The sequence below is a fragment of the Pristiophorus japonicus genome, unplaced genomic scaffold (genome assembly GCF_044704955.1).
Source record: "Pristiophorus japonicus isolate sPriJap1 unplaced genomic scaffold, sPriJap1.hap1 HAP1_SCAFFOLD_193, whole genome shotgun sequence".
NCBI lineage: Eukaryota > Metazoa > Chordata > Chondrichthyes > Pristiophoridae > Pristiophorus > Pristiophorus japonicus.
In genome coordinates, this window is record NW_027251621.1 from 679258 (window position 1) to 704086 (window position 24829).

Sequence of the window (24829 nt, forward strand, 5' to 3'; positions counted from 1 at the left end):
TTTATTAGCCGAGGCTTAGAATACAAGAACAGGGGGGTTATGCTTGAACTGTATAAAACACTGGTTAGGCCACAGCTGGAGTACTGCGTGCAGTTCTGGTCACCACATTACAGGAAAGATGTGATTGCACTGGAGAGGGTGCAGAGGAGATTTACGAGGATAAAACAGGGTGTGGAGGGTCATTGACCCGAAACGTTAACTCCCTCCCTGCACAGATACTGCCTGAGCCACTGAGTATTTGCAGCATTTTGTGTTTGTATTTCAGACTGCAGCATCTGCAGTGTGTTGCTGAGGGGAATACATGAGGGTGAGGGGAGTATCTGAGGGTGAGGGGAGGACCTGAGGGTGAGGGAGTATCTGAGGGTGAGGGGAGGACCTGAGGGTGAGGGAGTATCTGAGGGTGAGGGGAGTATCTGAGGGTGAGGGGAGTATCTGAGGGTGTTTTTGAGGGTGAGGGAGGACCTGAGGGAGTACCTGAGGGTGAGGGGAGGACCTGAGGGTGAGGGAGTATCTGAGGGTGAGGGGAGTATCTGAGGGTGAGGGGAGTATCTGAGGGTGTTTTTGAGGGTGAGGGAGGACCTGAGGGTGAGGGAGGACCTGAGGGTGAGGGAGTATCTGAGGGTGAGGGGAGGATTTGAGGGTGTTTTTGAGGGTGAGGGAGGACCTGAGGGTGAGGGAGTATCTGAGGGTGAGGGAGTATCTGAGGGTGAGGGGAGGATTTGAGGGTGTTTTTGAGGGTGAGGGAGGACCTGAGGGGGTTGCTGGACCTGGTGCGGTGGCCTGACAACAGGCTGGGGGCGTGGCCTGGGCTGGCACCACCAATCCGGCTGCAGCTGCAGATGCACTTTATCCAATCAGGTCGCGAAGAGCATCGGCAGCTGCTGAGCCGAGAAAAGCCTTCTCCGATTGGACAGGAGCCCCGTCAGTCAGTTCGCGGGGTTTCCTATCCACCAATCGGGGCCGGAGGCGGGAGTTTCGGGGTCGGCGTCTGTCGGCAGCGGGAGCGCGCGGAGGAAAGGAGCGATTGAGGTCAGCGGGGGCGCGCGGGAGGTCAGCGGGGGCGCGGGAGGTCAGCGGGGTCGCGCGGGAGGTCAGCGGGGGCGCGCGGGGTCTGCGGGCCAATCTGTCATGAGGTGCATCACAGCACAACCCGCCCCGCCCCCAAACCCCTCCCCCTCCCCCTCCCCCTCCCCCCCTCTCTCTCCTCTCCCCCTCACTCCCCTCCCCCCCCCCTCCACCCTCTCCCTCCCCTCCCCCCCTCCCCCTCCCCCTCCCCCCCTCCTCCCCCCCTCTCCTCCCCCCTCCCCCCCTCTCACTCCCCTCCTCCTCCCCCTCTCTCTCCTCTCCCCCTCACTCCCCTCCCCCCTCACCTCCACCCTCTCACTCCCCTCCCCCCCCTCCTCCACCCTCTCCTCCCCCTCCCCCCCTCTCTCTCCTCTCCCCCTCACTCCCCTCCCCCCTCACCTCCACCCTCTCACTCCCCTCCCCCCCCCTCCACCCTCTCCCTCCCCTCCCCCCCCTCCCCCTCCCCCTCCCCCCCTCCTCCCCCCTCTCCTCCCCCTCCCCCCCTCCTCCCCCCCTCTCCTCCTCTCCTCCCCCTCCCCCCCTCTCACTCCCCTCCTCCTCCCCCTCTCTCTCCTCTCCCCCTCACTCCCCTCCCCCCCTCCTCCACCCTCTCCCTCCCCCCCTCCTCCACCCCCTCCCTCTCCCCCTCTCACTCTCCCTCACTCCCCTCTCCTCTCCCCAACTTTTGTCTGAGGCTGAACCAGACTCTTTGTAACCTTGCTGTGATATTTGACCCTTTAATGACCATATAGCCGCAGTATAACTAAAGACTGCCCATTTCCCCCTCCGTAACACTGTCCGTCTCCACCCCCTGCCTCAGCTCATCCGCTGCATAAACCCTCATCCATGCCTTTGTTACCTCCAGACTTGACTATTCCAACGCACTCCTGGCCGGCCTCCCACATTCTACGCGACGTAAACTTGAGGTGATCCAAAACCCGTCCCACTCACCCATCACCCCCTGTGCCCCGTGTCCTAACTCGCACTGAGTCCCACTCACCCATCACCACCTGTGCTCACTGCCCCGTGTCCTAACTCGCACCGAGTCCCGCTCACCCATCACCCCCTGTGCTCACTGACCCCGTGTCCTAACTCACACCCAGTCCCGCTCACCCATCACCCCCTGTGCTCACTGCCCCGTGTCCTAACTCGCACCGAGTCCCACTCACTCATCACCCCCTGTGCTCACTGACCCCGTGTCCTAACTCACACCCAGTCCCGCTCACCCATCACCCCCTGTGCTCACTGACCCCGTGTCCTAACTCACACCCAGTCCCGCTCACCCATCACCCCCTGTGCTCACTGCCCCGTGTCCTAACTCACACCCAGTCCCACTCACCCATCACCCCCTGTGCTCACTGCCCAGTGTCCTAACTCACACCCAGTCCCACTCACCCATCACCCCCTGTGCTCACTGACCCGTGTCCTAACTCACACCCAGTCCCGCTCACCCATCACCCCCTGTGCTCACTGACCCGTGTCCTAACTCACACCCAGTCCCGCTCACCCATCACCCCCTGTGCTCACTGCCCCGTGTCCTAACTCGCACCCAGTCCCACTCACCCATCACCCCCTGTGCTCACTGCCCCGTGTCCTAACTCGCACCCAGTCCCACTCACCCATCACCCCCTGTGCTCACTGCCCCGTGTCCTAACTCACACCCAGTCCCACTCACCCATCACCCCCTGTGCTCACTGCCCCGTGTCCTAACTCACACCCAGTCCCACTCACCCATCACCCCCTGTGCTCACTGACCCCGTGTCCTAACTCACACCCAGTCCCACTCACCCATCACCCTCTGTGCTCGCTGACCCGTGTCCTAACTCACACCCAGTCCCACTCACCCATCACCCCCTGTGCTCACTGCCCCGTGTCCTAACTCACACCCAGTCCCACTCACCCATCACCCCCTGTGCTCACTGCCCCGTGTCCTAACTCACACCCAGTCCCACTCACCCATCACCCCCTGTGCTCACTGCCCCGTGTCCTAACTCACACCCAGTCCCACTCACCCATCACCCCCTGTGCTCACTGCCCCGTGTCCTAACTCACACCCAGTCCCACTCACCCATCACCCCCTGTGCCCCGTGTCCTAACTCACACCCAGTCCCACTCACCCATCACCCCCTGTGCCCCGTGTCCTAACTCGCACCAAGTCCCACTCACCCATCACCCCCTGTGCTCACTACCCCGTGTCCTAACTCACACCCAGTCCCGGTCACCCATCACCCGCTGTGCTCACTGACCTACATTGGCTCCCAGTTAAGCAACAAGGGGTATGGAGAGAAAGCAGGAATGGGGTACTGAAGTTGCATGTTCAGCCATGAACTCATTGAATGGTGGTGCAGGCTCGAAGGGCCAAATGGCCTACTCCTGCACCTATTTTCTATATTTCTATGTTTCTAACATCTTGATTTAAAATTCCCATCCTAGTTTTCAAATCCCTCCCGACTTCACCCCTCCCTAAACCTTGCTACCTCTTTTTCCTCTTTTAAGATGCTCCTTAAACCTATCTCTTTGATCACCTGCACTCATTTTTCCTTACGTGGCGATGTCATGTATGTAACCACAATGTAACACCACTGTATTACTATATACACTCAACCTAGATGCACACCTTGACCACAAGGGGTGAACTTGTGGGAGACACTCCTTACCTGATCACACAGGTATAAAAAGGGAGGTCCCACACAGGGTCATCGTCTTTAGAGTCCTGTAAATAAAGAGTTAAGGTCACAGAGTGACCTTGTCCCTGGAATGTGCCTCGTGTGGTTTCATGCTGTTGAGTAAGGACTTTACATTGGCGACGAGAAACGGGAATTCACGACCCACGAGAATGGCCACCGGTAGCACAGAGGATCGGTCCTGTGTTGGGGAAGACTGGGACGATTTTGTCGAGAGGCTTCAGCAAAGCTTCGGAACTAAAGACTGGCTGGGGGATGCAGCGGGCGACAAGTGACGGGCTCATCTCCTGACCAGCTGCGGACCAAAGACTTACGCACTCATGAAGGATTTACTGGCACCCGAAAAGCCGGCGGACAAAACCTTTGAAGAACTTAGCAAATTAATCGGGGAGCACCTCAAACCGGCAAGCAGCATACACATGGCCCGACACAGAATCTACACCCACCGACGTCGGGAAGGGCAGAGCATACCGGACTTCGTAGCGGACCTCCGGCGTTTGGCCAGCCTCTGTAAGTTCACAGACGCCTGCAGCGGGGGAGATGTTAAGGGACTTTTTTATCGAGGGCATCGGTCATGCGGGAATTTTCCGCAAGTTAATTGAGACCAAGGACTTGACCTTGGAAGCGGCGGCGTTGTTAGCTCAAACTTTCATGGCGGGGGAGGAAGAGACGTAAATGATTTATGCGTGCAATTCTGCCTCTAACGCGGCGATGGATCAGGGAGTCAACATCATCATTGCGACTCAGAGCCCCGCAGGCAGGCAGGGGCAGTCCGACATTCCCCAGGCAGCAATAGACCCCAGAGTAGGACTTCAACAGAGACAATGGCAGGCTGAACGGACATTCACGCCATCACAGTGGACAATGCGGCCCGGGATGGGGCCATTGACACCCACGAATAGGGTATTTAAGAGCAGTCAAAGGGACAGTCAGCACGGAATGCCTGGCCATAGTCCCTTTGTCCCCAACAATGGAAACTTTAACTCATTCTGGAGGTGTGGGGGGAAACACTCAGCTAGATCTTGCATATTCTAACAGTTTGTCTGCAGAAACTGCAATCTCAGTGGCCACTTAGCTCGAATGTGCAGGAAGCCTGTAACCAGACTAATATATGAGGCGGATGGACCAGAAGAGGGTTCTTTGAGGCAGGATGACCTTTGGGGCAAATCGATGGACGCCGAGGTTCAGCGGGTCCATGTGGTGAATATTCACAGTTCATACACCAAAACGCCACCAATGATGATGAGGGTTTTATTAAGCCCTGTACGCATGGAGCTGGACACTGGGGCCAGCCAGTCACTCATGGGTGTTCAGCAATTTGAGAAGCTATGGCCACTTAAAGCCAGTAGACCCAAATTAGCACGTGTTGAGAAACAATTACGGATTTACACTAAAGAAATCATTCCGGTGCTAGGCAGTGCAATGTTGGCCATCACACACAATGGGTTAGTGAATTGGCTGCCGCTCTGGATTGTCCCGGGCAATGGTCCCGCACTGTTGGGGAGGAACTGGCCAGCCGAGATGAACTGGAAATGGGAGGACGTTCACGCAATGTCATCTGTGGAGCGAAGTTCGTGCTCACAAGTCCTACAACAATTCGATTCACTATTCCAACCAGGCGTCGGGACTTTCAAAGGCACCAAAGTAGTGATACACATCACCCCGGACACCAGGCCAGTGCACCACAAAGCCAGAGCGGTGCCGTATGTGATCCGGGTAAAGATCGAGAATGAATTGGACTGTTTGCTGAGAGAGGGCATCATCTCGCCTGTTGAATTCAGCGACTGGGCGAGCCCCATCGTTCCCGTCCTAAAAGCGGATGGTTCTGTCAGGATCTTTACATCAATCAGGTGTCCCTACAAGACCAATACCCGCTCCTGGGAGCGGAGGACCTCTTCGCCACGCTGGCAGGCAGCAAGCTGTTCACCAAGTTGGACCTCACTTCAGCCTACATGACCCAAGAACTGGCCGACGAATCCAAACTACTGACCACCATCACCACGCACAAGGGACTGTTTGGCATTCGATCAGTGGTCGTGATTTTTCAACGTAACATGGAAAGCTGCTCAAAACCATTCCGGGAACAATTGTATTCCAGGACGACATCCTCATCACAGGTCGAGACACCGAGGAACATCTCCACAACCTGGAGGAGGTGCTACGCCGACTGGACCGGGTAGGTCTGCGACTCAAGAAGTCTAAATGTTTGTTCTTAGCTCCTGAGGTTGAGTTCCTGAGGAGGGTTGCTGCAGATGGGATTTGGCCCACCGAATCCAAAACAGAGGCGATTCGACGAGCACCCAGGCCCGGCAACACATCGGAGCTGCGTTCATTTCTGGGACTCTTGAACTATTTCGGGAACTTTCTGCCGAACTTGAGCACATTGTTGGAGCCGCTTCATGTGCTGCTGCGTAAGGGTTGTGATTGGTTTTGGGGGGACTGTCAGGAACGGGCTTTTGATCGGGCACGGAACCTACTTTGTTCAAACAAGTTGTTGACCCTGTACGACCCCTGTAAAAAATTGGTTCTGACATGTGATGCATCGTCCTATGGGGTTGGGTGCGTGTTGCAGCAGGGCAATGCTGAGGGCCAACTCCAACCTGTGGCTTATGCCTCCAGGTCGCTTTCTCAAGCAGAACGGGGATATGGGATGGTGTAAAAAAAAATGCATCAGTACCTCTTTGGTAGGAAGTTTGAATTAGAGACGGACTACAAGCCATTAACATCCCTGTTGTCAATGCCAATGCATCAGCTCGCATACAGCGATGGGCTCTCACGCTGGCTGCGTATGACTGCTCCACCCGGCACTGAAAATTGCGCTGACGCACTCAGCAGGCTTCCACTGGCCACCACCGAGGGGGCAGCGGAGCAAAGCGCTGAGATGGTCATGGCTGTCGATGCCTTTGACAGCGCAGGCTCCCCTATCACAGCCCGCCAGATCAAAATCTGGACAAACAGAGATCCCCTCCTATCTCTGATTAAGAAATGTGTCCTGACTGGGGATTGGGCGCCCGCACATGGAGCATGCCCTGAGGAGGTCAGACTGTTTCACAGATGGTTGGATGAGCTCTCCATCCAAGCCGACTGCCTACTATGGGGCAGCCGGGTAGTTATGCCCCAGAGGGGCAGGGAGGCATTCATCAGGGAACTCCACAGCGAGCACCCAGGCATTGTGCTGATGAAGGCCATTGCCCGGTCACATGTATGGTGGCCTGAAATTGACTCAGACCTGGAACACTGTGTTCGCAGGTGCACGACGTGTGCCCAGCTGGGTAATGCCCCCAGGGAGGCCCCACTCAGCCCGTGGCCCTGGCCCACCAGGCCATGGTCACGCATTCATGTTGACTACGCGGGCCTGTTCATGGGTAAGATGTTCCTCATCGTGGTAGATGCGTACTCGAAATGGATCGAGTGCATCATCCTGAATTCATGCACGTCATCCACCACCGTGGAAAGCCTACGTGCGATCTTTGCAACCCACGGCTTGCCGGACATCTTGGTTAGTGACAATGGCCCGTGTTTCACAAGCTACAAATTCCGAGAGTTTATGTCGGGCAATGGCATCAACCATGTCAGGACTGCGCCGTTCAAGCCGGCCTCCAATGGCCAGGCGGAATGTGCGGTCCAAATCATTAAACAAGGCATGCTCAGGATTCAAGGACCCTCCCTACAATGCCGCCTGTCACGTCTCCTGCTGGCCTATAGATCCCGACCACACTCGCTCATGGGGGTCCCGCCCGCAGAGTTACTAATGAAATGGACACTCAAAACTTGGTTGTCCCTCAGTCACCCAGTCCTGACCGACATAGTTGAGGGCAAGCGCCAGACCCAAAACGAGTACCATGACTGTAACTCAAGGGGGCGATGTATAGAAATAAATGACCCCGTGTTTGTCCTCAATCATGCCATGGGGCCCAAATGGCTTGAGGGCACTGTAATAGACAAAGAGGGGAACAGGGTCATAGTGGTTAAACTTAACAATGGGCAGATATGCCGTAGGCATCTGGACCAAGTAAAAAAAAAGGTTCAGCATAGACACTGAGGAACCTGAGGAAGATCAGGAGATGTTGCCCACACCACCGCCAGTGAATGAGCAACAAGAACATTCAGCAGCATGCACAGTCCCTGCGGCCAGCCCGGACAGGCCGGAATCACCACAGGTGACAGACACTCCCGTCAGTGTCCAACAACCAGAGCCCCAACTGCGGCGCTCCACGAGGGAGCGTAGACCACCTGAAAGACTAAAACTATGATCCCAATAAGACTTTGGGGGGGAGGTGATGTCATGTATGTAACCACAATGTGACACCACTGTATTACTGTATACACTCAACCTAGATGCACATCTTGACCACAAGGGGTGAACTTGTGGGAGACACTCCTTACCTGGTCACACAGGTATAAAAAGGGAGATCCCACACAGGGTCATCGTCTTTGGAGTCCTGTGAATAAAGAGTTAAGGTCACAGAGTGACCTTGTCCCCAGAATGTGCCTCGTGTGGTTTCATGCTGTAGAGTAAGGACTTTACAGGCTTCGTGCCAAATTTTTTTCTTGTTCCAGCTCTGAAGCGCGTTGGGACACTTTACTGCATTAACGGGGCTATATAAACACGAGTTGTTGTTGTTTCTCTCCCCCCGCCCCCCTCACACTCTCTCCCTCGTCCCCCCAACCCCCTCCTCTCCCTCCCCCCTCCCCCTCCCCTGCTCCCCCTCTCTCTCCACTCCTCCCCCTCTCTCCCCCCCTCCCCCTCCCCCTCTCTCTCCCCCCCTCTCCCCCCCTCCCCCTCCCCCTCTCTCTCCCCCCCTCCCCCTCCCCCTCTCTCTCCCCCCTCCCTCTCTCTCTCCCCTCTCCCCTGGTCCCTCCCCCAGCAGGATGAGTCGGTTTCTCAATGTGCTCCGCAGTTGGCTGCTGATGGTCGCTGTCATAGCCGCAGGCAACACGATCCAGAGCTTCCGAGACCACAGCTTCTTATCGGAGAAACTGTACACGGGGACCCCAACACTCGGTAAGGAAAGGGGGGCCCGGGGTGAGGTGGGGGGCCAGCGGACACAGAATAAGGTCAGTGAGTGTGAGCTGGGGGCCATGGTGAGTGTGAGCTGGGGATCAGTGAGTGTAAGTTGGGGGCCATGGTGAGTGTAAGCCGGGGGTCGGTGAGTGTGAGCTGGGGTCACGGTGAGTGTGAGCTGTGGGTCAGTGAGTGTGAGCTGGGGTCGGTGAGTGTGAGCTGTGGGTCATGGTGAGTATGAGCTGTGGGTCACGATGAGTGTGAGCTGGGGTCACAGTGAGTGTGAGCTGAGGGTCAGTGAGTGAGCTGGGGCTGGGGGGGTCACGGTGAGTGTGAGCTGGGGGGGGTCACGGTGAGTGTGAGCTGTGGGTCACGGTGTGTGTGAGCTAGGGGTCAGTGAGTGTGAGCTGAGGGTCAGTGAGTGTGAGCTGGGGGTCACGGTGAGTGTGAGCTGGGGGTCGGTGAGTGTGCACTGGGGGTCGGTGAGTGTGAGCTGGAGGTCAGTGAGTGTGAGCTAGTGGTCACGGTGAGTGTGAGCTGGGGTCACGGTGAGTATGAGCTGGGGGTCATTGAGTGAGCTGGGGGTCATGGTGAGTGTGAGCTGGGGTCAGTGAGTGTGAGCTGGGGTCAGTGAGTGTGAGCTGTGGGTCAATGAGCGTGAGCTGGGGGTCATGGTGAGTGTGAGCTGGGGGTCAGCGAGTATGAGCTGGGGGTCGGTGAGTGTGAGCTGGGGGTCGGTGAGTGTGAGCTGGGGGTCAGTGAGTGTGAGCTGGGGGTCGGTGAGTGTGAGCCGGGGGTCGGTGAGTGTGAGCTGGGGGTCAGCGAGTATGAGCTGGGTGTCGGTGAGTGTGAGCTGGGGGTCAGCGAGTATGAGCTGGGTGTCGGTGAGTGTGAGCTGGGGGTCAGCGAGTATGAGCTGGGGGTCGGTGAGTGTGAGCTGGGTGTCGGCGAGTGTGAGCTGGGTGTCGGTGAGTGTGAGCTGGGTGTCGGTGAGTGTGAGCTGGAGGTCGGTGAGTGTGAGCTGGGGGTTCCCATCAGAGACCACCCAATCTCTCTCCCATCTGGTTTTTGTCAACATGCTGTTGGTTTTATTTTGCTTTTGTCTCCGTGCAGTGAACGGTCTCCAGGCGAGGACGTTTGGAATCTGGACTCTGCTGTCCTCCATCATTCGGTGCACATGTGCGATGGATATTCACAACAGAATGTAGGTATCTGCGACTTTGGAGGAGCCTCGAGAGAGCTTTACTCTGTATCTAACCCCCTGTACCTGCCCTGGGAGTGTTTGATGGGACAGTGTAGAGGGAGCTTTACTCTGTATCTAACCCCCTGTACCTGCCCTGGGAGTGTTTGATGGGACACTGTAGAGGGAGCTTTACTCTGTATCTAACCCCCTGTACCTGCCCTGTGAGTGTTTGATGGGACAGTGTAGAGGGAGCTTTACTCTGTATCTAACCCCGTGCTGTACCTGCCCTGGGAGTGTTTGATGGGACAGTGTAGAGGGAGCTTTACTCTGTATCTAACCTGTGCTATACCTGCCCTGGGAGTGTTTGATGGGACAGTGTAGAGAGAGCTTTACTCTGTATCTAACCCCCTGTACCTGCCCTGGGAGTGTTTGATGGGACAGTGTAGAGGGAGCTTTACTCTGTATCTAACCCCGTGCTGTACCTGCCCTGGGAGTGTTTGATGGGACAGTGTAGAGGGAGCTTTACTCTGTATCTAACCCGTGCTGTACCTGCCCTGGGAGTGTTTGATGGGACTGTGTAGAGGGAGCTTTATTTGGTATCTAAGTGTTAAAGTGTTTCTCTGTGCTATTTAACGAGGTCAAGTATGGAGGGTATATATTGTGCTTGGCTTCTGATTTGCTCAGTGGGGGAGAGTGACCCATTGACCGGGGGAGGGGCAGAGTGACCCATTGACCAGGGGAGGGTGACCCATTGACCGGGGGAGAGTGACCCATTGACCGGGGGAGAGTGACCCATTGACCAGGGGAGTGACCCATTGACCGGGGGAGGGGGAGAGTGACCCATTAACCAGGGGAGAGTGACCCATTGACCAGGGGAGAGTGACCCATTGACCGGGGGAGAGTGACCCATTGACCAGGGGAGAGTGACCCATTGACCGGGGGAGGGGAGAGTGACCCATTGACCAGGAAAGGGCAGTGACCCATTAACCAGGGGAGAGTGACCCATTGACACGGGGCAGGGAGGGAGAGAGTGACCCCTTAACTGGGGGAGAGTGACCCATTGACCGGGGAAGGGCAGTGACCCATTGACCGAGGAAGGGCAGTGACCCATTGACTGGGGGAGGGGGAGGGTGACCCATTGACTGGGGGAGGAGAGTGACCCATTGACCAGGAAAGGGCAGTGACCCATTAATGAGGGGAGAGTGACCCATTGACCGGGGGAGGGGCAGAGTGACCCATTGGGGTGCTAACTTTCTTTCTCTTCCCATAGGTTGTATCACATCACACTCTGGACCTTTATTCTGGCTCTTGGTCACTTCCTGTCGGAATCATTCGTTTATCACACAGCTCCCATCACCATCGGAGTCATCGCGCCCCTGTTAGTGGCCAGTAAGTTAAGCTGCTGTTGGTAACCCTTCCTTCTGCGGGGAGGCGAGCAGGATGTCAGAGTAGACCTGGTGTCCTGTATCTATTGCACTTTCTTCCACTGACTTTTGCTCCTTCTGCCCTGTAGGTTTGTCCATCCTGGGAATGATGGTTGGATTTCAGTATATGGAGGAGTCCCAGGAGGCGAATTCCATTCGACCGAAGAGGATGTAAAACCTGTTCGGAGGGGCGGAGCGATCGGAATGATACAGTACAGATCAGGCCATCCTCCTGCCCAGGTAATCCGGGCACTCTGCCCACTGAACCGGCAGCAATTAACAGCGACTATTCTTCACTAGTAAGCAATGGCCTGGAGAGCACTTTAGGAAGTCCAGAGGTCATGAAAGGCACTGTAGAAATGAGAGTCTTTCTTGCCATCGCTAAATTATGATTGTGAAAATAAATTGTTTGTAACGGTTTGTAATTTACTATCACTTGTCCACTGTGTGTGACAGTTCCAAGTCTGTAACAATTCACTGATTTACTTTTGTTAAATGTTGAAGCCACTGGCTGGGGTCAGGGTTTGCAGTGCTCGCTGGAATTTCTGGTTGTAATTATGTAAGGTTAGGCTTCAATGTGATGCTTCCGACAACTGAATAACCAGCTCTTAGCTCAGGCATGAAGAATGGCCCTTGGGTACAGAGTGCCCTGAACCTTTAGAACCATACCCAAGTCAGCACCTTTGGGAGGAGGGAACCCCCGCCCCAGCGAGCAACTTGGATGAAGGGACCGAGTGTAATGTAGCTAAGTTTGCTGATGATACAAAGATGGATGGGAAAGTAAATTGTGAGGACACAAAAAATCTGCAAAGGGATATAGACAGGCTAAGTGAGTGGGCAAACATTTGGCAGATGGAGTATAATGTGGGAAAATGTGAGGTTATCTTTGGTAGGAAGAATAGAAAAGCAAATTATTATTTAAATGAAGATTACAAAGTGCTGCAGTACAGAGGGACCTGGGGGGCCTTGTACATGAAACACAAAAAGTTAGTATGCAGGTACAGCAAGTGATCAGGAAGGCAAATGGAATGTTGGCCTTTATTGCAAGGGGGATAGAGTATAAAAGCAGAGAAGTCCTGCTACAACTGTACAGGGTATTGGTGAGGCCACACCTGGAGTACTGCGTACAGTTTTGGCCTCAGTATTTAAGAAAGGATATACTTGCATTGGAGGCAGTTCAGAGAAGGTTCACTCGGTTGATTCCGGGGATGAGGGGGTTGACTTATGAGGAAAAGGTTGAGCAGATTGGGCCTCTACTCATTGGGGTTCAGAAGAATGAGAGGTGATCTTATCAAAACAAATAATATTCTGAGGGGGCTTGACAGATGCAGAGGATGTTTCCCTCGTGGGGAATCTGGAACACGGGGGCAGAATAAGGGGTCGCCAATTTAAAACTGAGAATTTCTTCTCAGAAGGTCGTGAACTTTTTGAATTCTCTGCCCCAGAGAGCTACGGAGGCTGGGTCATTGAGTATATTCAAGGCCCAGATAGATATTTGAACTACTGGGGAGTCGAGGGTTATGGGGAGCGGGCAGGGAAGTGGAGTTGAGGCCGAGATCGGACCAGCCATGATCTTATTGAATGGTGGAGCAGGCTCGAGGGCATAATGGCCGACTCCTGCTCCTATTTCTTAGGTTCAGGAGCGGGAACCCCCCCCCCCCCCCAGTGAGTCAATCCCTTGTGTGAAGATGCATGCACATACCTTTCTCTCCCTCCCCTCACTTTGAAATGAACCCAAAATGAAAGTGTGCGCGCCTTGGGCAGATGGCCAGGTGTGGTCATGGTGTGTGAGGGATGGTATCATCGGCAAAACAGTTGTAGGGAATGGTACTCTGTCAGTCCAGTCCGTCTCAATCCTTGCTGCTAAAACAGGTCATACATTGACCTGGGTTCTGACAATTAGCATCTAGTGAGTGTTGCACATTACCCCGCCCATCATCTCTCCTTCCCCCCCATCATCACCACCCCCCTCAAATCATCTCCCCCTCCCCCCACCCCAGCAGGTCCCAGGCACATGGAAGCCAGTAGTGCTTGTCAGTTAGATGTGTTGGAGTCAGCAGTCTCTGTGTTGGGCATATTGTTCTCAGCGGGCTAATACTGAACTGTCTGAGCAGTGATCTTGTGTTGATATAGTTACAATTTCTGAAATGTTTGCGTGAGTGATTGTCAGGAACTACATTAAAGAGGATTTCACAGCCTTGTTCAAATTTATTAAATTTTTTTCATTTCACAAGGGGAATCAGAGTTCCGATTACAATCCTTGGCATTCTCTTTCACAGGAATCGTTGCCATTTCTTAGAGTTGTATAAAAGCTGAATTTTTTTCAGTTATTGAAACACATTTTATATTTTTATGCTGAAAGTTAATCTGTGTATCAGATAAATCCTCCGTGGTCCATAGCATTACGATAAAATCCGTAAGGGACATGATGCTTTGTTTAGGGTTCCAGTTGGAAGTCAGACGATGAATATTTTTCCCACTCTTCCCTCTCCTGAAGGTGCTGCTGTCGATGGGGTCCAATCCCGCAAGCTATGTCGCCTTGCACTGTCTCACTCGTGTCGGTATTCATCATTGGTGAACGCGGACCGTGGGTGGGTGCAGCATGTTCTCAGTCCCATCCTAACCCTCACCCACCCCCGCGGGACACAGCACTAGGTCAACAGAAATTTCTTCCAACTAAATATTGGGAAGACCAAAACCATTGTTTTCGGTCCCCGCCACAAACTGCGTTCCCTAGCCACAGACTCCATCCCTCTCCCCAACTCCTGTCTGAGGCTGAACCAGACGGTTTGCAACCTTTGTGTTGTATTTGACCCAGAGATGAGTCCCGATCACATAAGACCGCCTATTTCCAACTCTGTAACATCACCCGTCTCTGCCCCTGCCTCAGCCCTGGGCCCGGGGCTGGAGTAGGCCCTGGGGCTGGGGGAGGCCAATGTAGGTCAGCGAGCACAGGGGGTGATGGGTGAGTGGGACTAGGTGGGGGTTAGGACATGGGCAGCCGAGTTTTGGATCACGTCAAGTTTACATAGATTAGAAGATGGGAGGCCAGCCAGGAGTGCGTTAGAATAGTCAAGTCCAGAGATAACAAAGGCATGGATGAGGGTTTCAGCAGCAGATGAGCTGGGGTCTAGCAATGCCTCAATTTAAAAATTCTCATCCTTGTTTTCAAATCCCTCCATGGCCCTCGCCCCACCCTATCCCTGTAATCTCCTCCAGCCCCACAACCCCCCGAGATGTCTGTGTTCCTCCAATTCTGGCCTCCTGACCATCCCTGATTATAATCGCTCCACCATCGGTGGCCGTGCCTTCAGCTGCCTGGGCCCCAAGCTCTGGAACTCCCTCCCTAAACCTCTCCGCCTCTCTCCTCCTTTAAGATACTCCTCAAAACTTACCTCTTTGATCAAGCGTTTGGTCACCTGCCCATATATCTCCTTATGTAGCTTGGTGTCAAATTCTGTCTATAATACTCCTGTGAAGTGCTTTGGGATGTTTTACTACATTAAAGCTATATAAATGCAAGTTGTTGTATCTCTCACACTACAGCCCTCTCATCCCAGGAATCAGTCTAATGAACCTCCCTTGCACTCCCTCGACCAAAGGAAGGATATACTTGCCTTAAAGGGACCAAAACTGTGCATAATACTCCAGGCGTCCACTGTCCCTTTAATCCCATTTGGAGGAAGAACATTTTGTCGGGCTGCGGGGAAAGAGCAGGGAAGTGGGACTAAGGATAGCTCTACCAAATAGCCGACACAGGCAGGAGGGGCAGAACGACCTCCTTTTGCACTGTATCATTCTATAATTCCAGCAAGGACCAGGAGAATAAGCGGAGCAGGAACCAGAGCTGAATTTATTTTCCACCCCCTAATCCAAGGACAATGAGACCTATCTGACATCGGGGGAGGGGGAAAGCGACAGATCAGTAACACACTGTGTTGTACAATTACCTACTCTGGCAGAGGATCCCACGGGACGGAAGGAGGGTCTCACGGGATGGAGGGTCCCGCGGGATGGAGAGAGGGCCTCATAGGACGGAGAAGAGTCCCGCGGACGGAGGGAGGGTCCCAAGGAACGCACTGCCCCAAGCCCACATCCTTCTTTCAGTAAATCCTTTTTCTGTTGCAATTGGCACATGTTGGAGTTGTTGTGAGATGGTTTTTTTGATTGCTGATGGTGTGCTGACTGGCCTCCTGCCATGCTGTAAACTGCTTTGGTTGTGTAGTTAGGTTCCAGTTTGTGTGATGTGCACATTGTACAAATTTTGTCTGCAGTCTCTGTCGCCCATTCAAACGCTGCAGTCTCTGTCGCCCATTCAAACGCTGCAGTCTCTGTCGCCCATTCAAACGCTGCAGTCTCTGTCGCCCATTCAAACGCTGCAGTCTCTGTCGCCCATTCAAACGCTGCAGTCTCTGTCGCTCATTCAAACGCTGCAGTCTCTGTCGCCCATTCAAACGCTGCAGTCTCTGTCGCCCATTCAAACGCTGCAGTCTCTGTCGCCCATTCAAACGCTGCAGTCTCTGTCGCTCATTCAAACGCTGCAGTCTCTGTCGCCCATTCAAACGCTGCAGTCTCTGTCGCTCATTCAAACGCTGCAGTCTCTGTCGCCCATTCAAACGCTGCAGTCTCTGTCGCCCATTCAAACGCTGCAGTCTCTGTCGCTCATTCAAACGCTGCAGTCTGTCGCTCATTCAAACGCTGCAGTCTCTGTCGCTCATTCAAACGCTGCAGTCTGTCGCTCATTCAAACGCTGCAGTCTCTGTCGCTCATTCAAACGCTGCAGTCTCTGTCGCCCATTCAAACGCTGCAGTCTCTGTCGCTCATTCAAACGCTGCAGTCTCTGTCGCCCATTCAAACGCTGCAGTCTGTCGCCCATTCAAACGCTGCAGTCTCTGTCGCCCATTCAAACGCTGCAGTCTCTGTCGCTCATTCAAACGCTGCAGTCTGTCGCTCATTCAAACGCTGCAGTCTCTGTCGCTCATTCAAACGCTGCAGTCTCTGTCGCTCATTCAAACGCTGCAGTCTGTCGCTCATTCAAACGCTGCAGTCTCTGTCGCTCATTCAAACGCTGCAGTCTCTGTCGCCCATTCAAACGCTGCAGTCTCTGTCGCCCATTCAAACGCTGCAGTCTCTGTCGCTCATTCAAACGCTGCAGTCTGTCGCCCATTCAAACGCTGCAGTCTCTGTCGCCCATTCAAACGCTGCAGTCTCTGTCGCTCATTCAAACGCTGCAGTCTCTGTCGCCCATTCAAACGCTGCAGTCTCTGTCGCCCATTCAAACGCTGCAGTCTGTCGCTCATTCAAACGCTGCAGTCTCTGTCGCTCATTCAAACGCTGCAGTCTCTGTCGCCCATTCAAACGCTGCAGTCTGTCGCCCATTCAAACGCTGCAGTCTCTGTCGCCCATTCAAACACTGCAGTCTCTGTCGCCCATTCAAACGCTGCAGTCTGTCGCTCATTCAAACGCTGCAGTCTCTGTCGCTCATTCAAACGCTGCAGTCTCTGTCGCCCATTCAAACGCTGCAGTCTCTGTCGCCCATTCAAACGCTGCAGTCTGTCGCTCATTCAAACGCTGCAGTCTCTGTCGCTCATTCAAACGCTGCAGTCTCTGTCGCCCATTCAAACGCTGCAGTCTGTCGCCCATTCAAACGCTGCAGTCTCTGTCGCCCATTCAAACACTGCAGGCTCTGTCGCCCATTCAAACGCTGCAGTCTCTGTCGCTCATTCAAACGCTGCAGTCTCTGTCGCCCATTCAAACGCTGCAGGCTGTCACCCATTCAAACGCTGCAGTCTCTGTCGCTCATTCAAACGCTGCAGTCTGTCGCCCATTCAAACGCTGCAGTCTGTCGCCCATTCAAACGCTGCAGGCTGTCGCCCATTCAAACGCTGCAGTCTCTGTCGCCCATTCAAACGCTGCAGTCTCTGTCGCCCATTCAAACGCTGCAGTCTGTCGCCCATTCAAACGCTGCAGTCTCTGTCGCCCATTCAAACGCTGCAGTCTCTGTCGCCCATTCAAACGCTGCAGTCTGTCGCCCATTCAAACGCTGCAGTCTCTGTCGCTCATTCAAACGCTGCAGTCTGTCGCCCATTCAAACGCTGCAGTCTCTGTCGCCCATTCAAACGCTGCAGTCTCTGTCGCCCATTCAAACGCTGCAGGCCCGGTAACAAAGGACTGAATCAAATCAATCACATTTTAGCAGTCAGTGCTGAAATTTTATTTATAATTCGGAACTCTACTCCATTCTTTCAATTTGAAATACCATCAACAGACCCTGTGATTTGTGTTGCTATTTTCCAAATGCAGATGAATAAAATCTCACTGTTGGTCTTACTGGGGAGTAGAATACACTTGGTCCTAACTGGCACAGAAGGTGCGAGAGATGGCCAGGACCCTGGCTCTGCCCGAAGGAGCACATCATCTATACATACAGGCCTGTAATCAAACAGGAATCAGTTCACCGGGGATCATGCCTCAGCCTCAGAGTCACAGCTGACAAACGTTGCTCCTTCATTGGCTAAAACAGATGCAGCCTTACGAAAGAGTGAAGAGTTGGGGGCAAGCGATGAAATCAAGTGCCCTTGCTGTCCTTACTTCATAGAATGATTGGCTTCCTGTGCTGCATCAGACTATCAGGCCCTCCTTGTCCTCATGTAAAACATTTGCGTTGAGGCCTAACTGAGTAGGCTTTATATTTATTTTAAAAGTATAATGATGAGGCAATACTGAATCACTGGGTTTGCCCCAAACTGCAACAGTACAAGCGGCTTACAGTCTCGCTCCTGTACCCCCAGGCCCGGGCACCGGGCACCAGCTACTGCACGTCAGACTCAGGGGCTACAAGCTGCAGCACCAACCACTTTATTATTGCTGTGGAGTTCAGAATCCAAACAAAATGTTAAGCAGAATTTTGGATTCTTTCCAGGTGTGTGCCGGTGTGGTTTATCACTGTAAATCGTTCAGTGCTGAGCTGTGTAGTTACACCTGCTAAGGGAGCGTTCCAAAAATATCTGACTGAGGTCCAAGCGCTCGCTGGATATGACGGCACCCACGGGATAGGGACAGCACCCTGCTCTGTGTGCCAACAGATGTCCCTCAGGAGACAAGAGATTTTATTGATGCTCAGAAATAGAAAAAAGCAGCACAATAAGTCCAATTCTGGGAGCGATTTCCCAGAGGGGTCGGGATTCTGGGAGCGATTTCCCAGAGGGGTCGGGATTCTGGGAGCAATAGTTAACGCAGATGGAGTGATTATGAGGAGAAGCAACACAGTTAGAAAACGCATCAACATTTCCTGCAAGAGAAGTGATCATGATACATATTCAAAACATTAGACTTTGGCAAATCAGTTCCAAAGAGACTCTGCAGATATAAAGCAGTCCCTGCTACCCTGTCGGTGGGGCCATCGTGCTGGCTGCATGCCCTTGGCTCTGTCCACAGTCTCGGGTGCTTCACTCAACGTCTCTTCACAGTGCTGCCTCGTTTAAGATTATGGAACTGCAGATTCCCTCCTCTGCCTTGCTGGCTAAGCGCTGTGAGATATGGGATAAAACAAAGCATTAGGAACACACTGACTGCAGCCAGCAGCTGCAGTAGCCTCTATTTAAAGGCCAGGTGGGGTCCAAACCCAACACATGATTCAGAACCCGGTCTGCACGTCCAACTGGGGCACAGCCCGAGTCCAGAGGCGCCCGTCACTCAACTTGCTGGCCACACGACCCCACGGCCAGAAACCAAACAACAAATGATGCAAGATTTTTACATGCGTGCACACAACTGAAGAAAAAATAGAAGCTGACAGTTAGAGCTTTGTCAGGATAGTGTGAACAGTTAGAGAGTGAGTAGGAAAAAGAACAGGAAGAACACGTTCACCCTTGTGCCTGTTACATAGGAACATAAATACTGTGGTACAAGAGCAGGTCAGAGGCTGGGTATTCTGTGGTGAGTGTCTCACCTCCTGGCTCCCCAAAGCCTTTCCACCATCTACAAGGCACAAGTCAGGAGTGTGATGGAATACTCTCCACTTGCCTGGATGGTGCAGCTCCAACAACACTCGAGAAGCTCGACACCATCCAGGACAAAGCAGCCGCTTGATTGGCCCCCCATCCCCCACCTTCAACACTCACTCCCTCCACCACCGGCGCCCCCTGGCTGCAGTGTGCACCGTCTACAAGATGTACTGCAGCAACTCGCCAAGGCTTCTTCAACAGCACCTCCCAAACCCGCGACCTCTCCCACCTAGAAGGACAAGGGCAGCAGGCGCATGGGAACACCACCACCTCCACGTTCCCCTCCCAGTCACACACCATCCTGACTTGGAAATATATCGGCCGTTCCTTCATCATCGCTGGGTCACAATCCTGGAACTCCCTCCCTAACAGCACTGTGGGAGCACCTTCACCACACGGACTGCAGCGGTTCAAGAAGGCGGCTCACCACCACCTTCTCAAGGGGCAATTAGGGATGGGCAATAAATGCCGGCCTTGCCAGCGACACCCACATCCCATGAATAAAATAAAAAAACAGGAGGAAGCCATTTAGCCCCTCGTGTTGTTCATCTGATGAAAGCAGCCTGATTCAGATTTTTAACACCCGACAAAAACTCGCTCACTTTATGGTTTAAAATTTCCCCCCATGCTGATGTTTATAAAGCCATGGATCCCCTAACTCCCGTTACCCGCCTTTACACCGGATATACGGCACAGAAACAGGCCATGCCGGCGTTTATGCTCCACTCGAGACTCCTCCCATCTTTCCTCATCTAACTCTCTCAGCATCACCCTCTATTCCCCTCTCCCTCGTATGTTTATCCAGCCTCCATATCCCTTGGTAATCTTACCTGTCAAAAATATCTCTCAGTCTTGAAAATTTCAATTGAGCCCCAGCATCCACAGCTTTTAGGAGACTGCCCTGTGTGTGAAGTGTTTCCTGATTTCACTCCTGAAGGGCCTGGCTCTCATTGTAAGATTATCCGTTCTTATCATGGATTGAAGGAGGCAGGACAAGTAGAGAAGGCAAACGGGATCCATGCATTTATAAACCGAGGCACGGCGAGGAGGGGGCGGGGATTTTAAACCAAAAAGCGGGTGGGATTTTGTCGGGTGGGAGCTTGAAGTGTTAAAATTCTGAATGCCGACCCCAATCCGCCAACGTCCGTTAATGGAGGCGGGACGGGTGGGGGGGGGGGGGCTGCGAGCTGCCAACCCAATTCTTGGGGCACTTTCACAAGGGTGATAAGGCTGGAGGCTTCTGACTGAAGCTGCTTTGCCGGTTTAACGGTGACCAGCTGCGGTTCCCAGGGTTGGGAAACCCGGCACATGCAGGAACCCTCGGGGAGCAATCCTTGTGCAATAGTGTGAATCGGACCCCCCCCCCCCCCCGGGGTCAGGAATCGGAGCCCCGGGGTCAGGGGTCAGACCCACCCCCAGGGTCAGGAATCGGAGCCCCGGGGTCAGGGGTCAGACCCCCCCCCCCCAGGGTCAGGAATCGGAGCCCCGGGGTCAGAGGTCAGACCCCCCCCCCCCCCCCCCCCCCCCAGGGTCAGGAATCGGAGCCCCTGGGTCAGACCCCCCCCCCCCCCCCCCCAGGGTCAGGAATTGGAGCCCCTGGGTCAGACCCCCCCCCCCAGGGTCAGGAATCGGAGCCCCGGGGTCAGACCCCCCCCCCAGGGTCAGGAATCGGAGCCCCGGGGTCAGAACCCCCCCCCAGGGTCAGGAATCGGACCCCCCCCCGGGGTCAGGAATCGGAGCTCCGGGGTCAGGGGTCAGACCCCCCCCCCCCCAGGGTGAGGAATCGGAGCCCCTGGGTCAGACCCCCCCCCCCCAGGGTCAGGAATCGGAGCCCCGGGGTCAGGGGTCAGACCCCCCCCCCCCCAGGGTGAGGAATCGGAGCCCCGGGGTCAGACCCCCCCCCCCAGGGTCAGAAATCGGACCCCCCCCCGGGATTGGAGCCTTTTTAATTTACTTTTTTGTACCTGTCCACTAGCTTTTCGTGATTTGTGCACAGCGACACCCAAATCCCTTTGCTCAGTCCCTAGTCTTTGCTCATGAAGAAAATATTCCGAGTTGTGTTTTTTTACATCCAAAGTGGATGAGCTCACACTTTCCTGCGTTGAGCTCCACAGTTTTACCCACTCACAATGTCCCGTTCTAATGTCCTGCCTCCATCTATACAACCGTTCCTGTGAACTTGGATATACAACTGTCTGTTCCTTCATTCAAGTCACTGATAGATACGGTGAAAAGCTGAGAACAGATCCCTGGGGATCGCCACTTCTTACACCCAGCCAGGCAGAGAAAGAGCCCTTTATCACCTCCCTCCCAAACAATAATCAGCTTCAATTCTCAGTGTGGACAGGGAACTACCATTGATATTATATCCTCAGATCTTCAAGGTTTCACATTTCCTATTATTACCAACGATTAGGAGATAGGGCACTGCCCCAATCCCCGGGACACTCGGTACATCCCCCGATCCCCGGGACACTCCGTACATCCCCCAATCCCCGGGACACTCGGTACATCCCCCGATCCCCGGGACACTCCGTACATCCCCCAATCCCCGGGACACTCGGTACATCCCCCGATCCCCGGGACACTCCGTACATCCCCCGATCCCCGGGACACTCCCTCCATCCCCCGATCCCCGGGACACTCGGTACATCCCCCGATCCCCGGGACACTCGGTACATCCCCCGATCCCCGGGACACTCCGTACACCCCCCGATCCCCGGGACACTCCGTACATCCCCCGATCCCCGGGACACTCCCTTCATCACCCGATCCCCGGAAAACACCCTCCATCTCCCGATCCCCGGGACACTCGGTACATCCCCCGATCCCCGGGACACTCGGTACATCCCCCGATCCCCGGGATACTCCCTACATCCCCTGATCCCCGGGACACTCCGTACATCCCCCGATCCCCGGGACACTCCGTACACCCCCCGATCCCCGGGACACTCGGTACATCCCCCGATCCCCGGGACACTCCGTACACCCCCCGATCCCTGGGACACTCCGTACACCCCCCGATCCCCGGGACACTCCGTACATCCCCCGATCCCCGGAACACTCCGTACACCCCCCGATCCCTGGGACACTCGGTACATCCCCCGATCCCCGGGATACTCCCTACATCCCCCGATCCCCGGGACACTCGGTACATCCCCTGATCCCCGGGACACTCGGTACATCCCCCGATCCCCGGGATACTCCCTACATCCCCCGATCCCCGGGACACTCGGTACATCCCCCGATCCCCGGGATACTCCCTACATCCCCTGATCCCCGGGACACTCTGTACATCCCCCGATCCCCGGGACACTCCGTACACCCCCCGATCCCCGGGACACTCGGTACATCCCCCGATCCCCGGGATACTCCCTACATCCCCCGATCCCCGGGACAGTCCCACTCTGTAGCACTATGGGGCGCGTGCACTCTGCTATTGATAAGCAGTTCTTCTTCTTAGGCAGTCCCTCGGAGTCGAGGATGACTTGCTCCCACACTAACAATGAGTTCTCAGTTGAGTGATGAGTCCAACGTGGGATCTACAGTCTCAGCCACAGGTGGGGCAGATGGTGGCTGGAGAGACGGGTGGGTGGGGAGTTTGGGTTGCCTTGCGCTCCTTCTGCTGTTTGCACTTGGCTTCCGGTTGCTCCCGGCGACGAGACTCGAGGTGCTCAGCGCCCTCCCGGATGCACTTCCTCCATTTAGGCCGGTCTTTGGCCAGGGACTCCCAGGTGTCGATGGGGATGTTGCACTTTATCAAGGAGGCTTTGAGGGTGTCCTTGAAGCGTTTCCTCTGCCCATCTGGGGCCCGCTTGCCCTGTCGAAGCTCCGAGTAGAGCGCTTGTTTTGGGAGTCTCGTGTCAGGCATGCGGACGATGTGGCCCATCCAGCAGAGCTGATCGAGTGTGGTCAGTGCTTCGATGCTGGGGATGTTGGCCTGAGCGAGGACACTGGCGTTGGTGCGCCTATCCTGCCAATGGATTTGCAGGATCTTGCGGAGGCAGCGTTGGTGGTACTTCTCCAATGTTTTGAGGTGCCTGCTGTATATGGTCCATGTCTGAGCCATACAGGAGGGCGGGTATCATGACTGCTGTAGACCATGAGCTTGGTGCCGGTTTTGAGGGCCTAGTCTTCAAACACTTTCTTCCTCAGGTGACCAAAGGCTGCGCTGGCGCACTGGAGGCGGTGTTGGACCTCGTCATCAATGTCTGCACTTGCTGACAGTCGGCTCCCGAGGAAAATGGTCCACGTTGTCCAAGGCTACGTCATGGATTTGGATAACTGGGGTGCAGTGCTGTGTGGTGGGGGCAGGCTGGTAGAGAACCTTTGTCTTACAGATGTTTAGTGTAAGGCCCATGCTCCCGTACACCTCGGTGAAGGTGTTGACGATGGCTTGGAGTTCGGCCTCCGAGTGTGCTCAGACGCAGTCTGCGTACTGTAGTTCGATGACAGAGGATGGGACGACCTTGGGTCTGGTCTGGAGGCAGCGGAGGTTGAACAGATTCCCGTTTGTTCTGTAGTTTAGCTCCACTCCAGCGGGGAGCTTGCTGAGGGTGAGATGGAGCATTGCAGCAAGGGAGATCGAGAAGAGCGTTGGTGTGATGACACAGCCTTGCTGGACCCCGGTCTGAATGTGAATTGGGTCTGTGATGGATCCGCTGGTCAGGATCACGGCCTGCATGTCATTGTGGAGCAGGCAGAGGATGGTGACAAACTTTTGGGGGCAGCTGAATCTGAGGAGGACACTCCATAACCCCTCACGGTTGAGTGTCAAAGGTCTTTGTGAGGTCAAAGAAGGCCATGTACAAGGGTTGGTGCTGTTCCCTGCATTTCTCTTGGATATACCGTGTGGTGACGATCATGTCCGTTGTACCCCTTAGTGGGCAGGATCCGCATTGCGACTCTGGAGGAGCTCTTCAGCCACAGGGAGAAGGCAATTGAGGAGGATTCTTGATGACTTTCCCAGTGGCAGACAGTAGGGAAATTCCTCTGTAGTTACCTCAGTCGGACTTGTTGCCTTTCTTGAAGATGGTCAAGATTATCGCATCCCTGAGATCCCCTGCCATGCTCTCCTCTTTCCAGATGAGAGAAATGAGATTGTGTATTCGCGCTAAAAGTGCTTCTCCGCCATGTTTTACTGCTTCGGTGGGGATTCCATCTGCTCCTGATGCCTTGTTGTTCTTCAGTTGTCGGATGGCCTTTTCTACCTCATGCCGGGCTGGGATTGTGCCGAGATGGTGACGGGTAGCATGCTATGGGATAGAGTCGTGGACACTCATGTCGAAACAGTCTCAGTTAAGGAGATCTTCGAAGTGCTCCTTCCAGCGGGCACTGACTGCCTCTGTCCTCGATGAGCAGCTCTCCATTCCTGGCCAGCAGTGGGGTGGGGCCTTGGGTACTTGGGCCGTCGGTGGTCTTGACCGCGCTGAAGAATCCTCGCATGTCATGGTTGTCGGCCA

The 24829-nt window shown here is 54.6% G+C and overlaps 2 protein-coding genes across 8 annotated transcripts in view; one reads left to right on the forward strand and one right to left on the reverse strand.

Moving 5' to 3' along the window:
- The first annotated feature begins 946 nt into the window (after positions 1-946).
- erg28 (ergosterol biosynthesis 28 homolog) overlaps positions 947-24829 on the forward strand; it is an 88541-nt gene continuing 64658 nt past the window's right edge. For 2 of the 5 annotated variants that reach the window (XR_011589798.1, XR_011589799.1), the window contains exons 1-5: positions 3191-5925; positions 8621-8754; positions 9868-9958; positions 11208-11326; positions 11451-11601. Coding sequence is in view for 3 of the 5 variants with exons in the window: in XM_070870920.1 (XP_070727021.1) it covers positions 5702-5925; positions 8621-8754; positions 9868-9958; positions 11208-11326; positions 11451-11536 (654 nt within the window). In the remaining 2 variants the exon portion in view is untranslated. Of the gene's footprint in view, positions 1030-3190; positions 5926-8617; positions 8755-9867; positions 9959-11207; positions 11327-11450; positions 11791-24829 lie in introns of those variants that run through there. The other 3 variants (XM_070870922.1, XM_070870921.1, XM_070870920.1) reach the window with 3 other exon arrangements.
- flvcr2a (FLVCR choline and putative heme transporter 2a) overlaps positions 17552-24829 on the reverse strand; it is a 275876-nt gene continuing 268598 nt past the window's right edge. For all 3 annotated transcript variants that reach the window (XM_070870918.1, XM_070870919.1, XM_070870917.1), the window contains one exon: positions 17552-18890. In XM_070870918.1, coding sequence (XP_070727019.1) covers positions 18825-18890 — 66 coding nt within the window. In that variant the 3' untranslated portion in view covers positions 17552-18824. The remainder of the gene's footprint in view (positions 18891-24829) is intronic.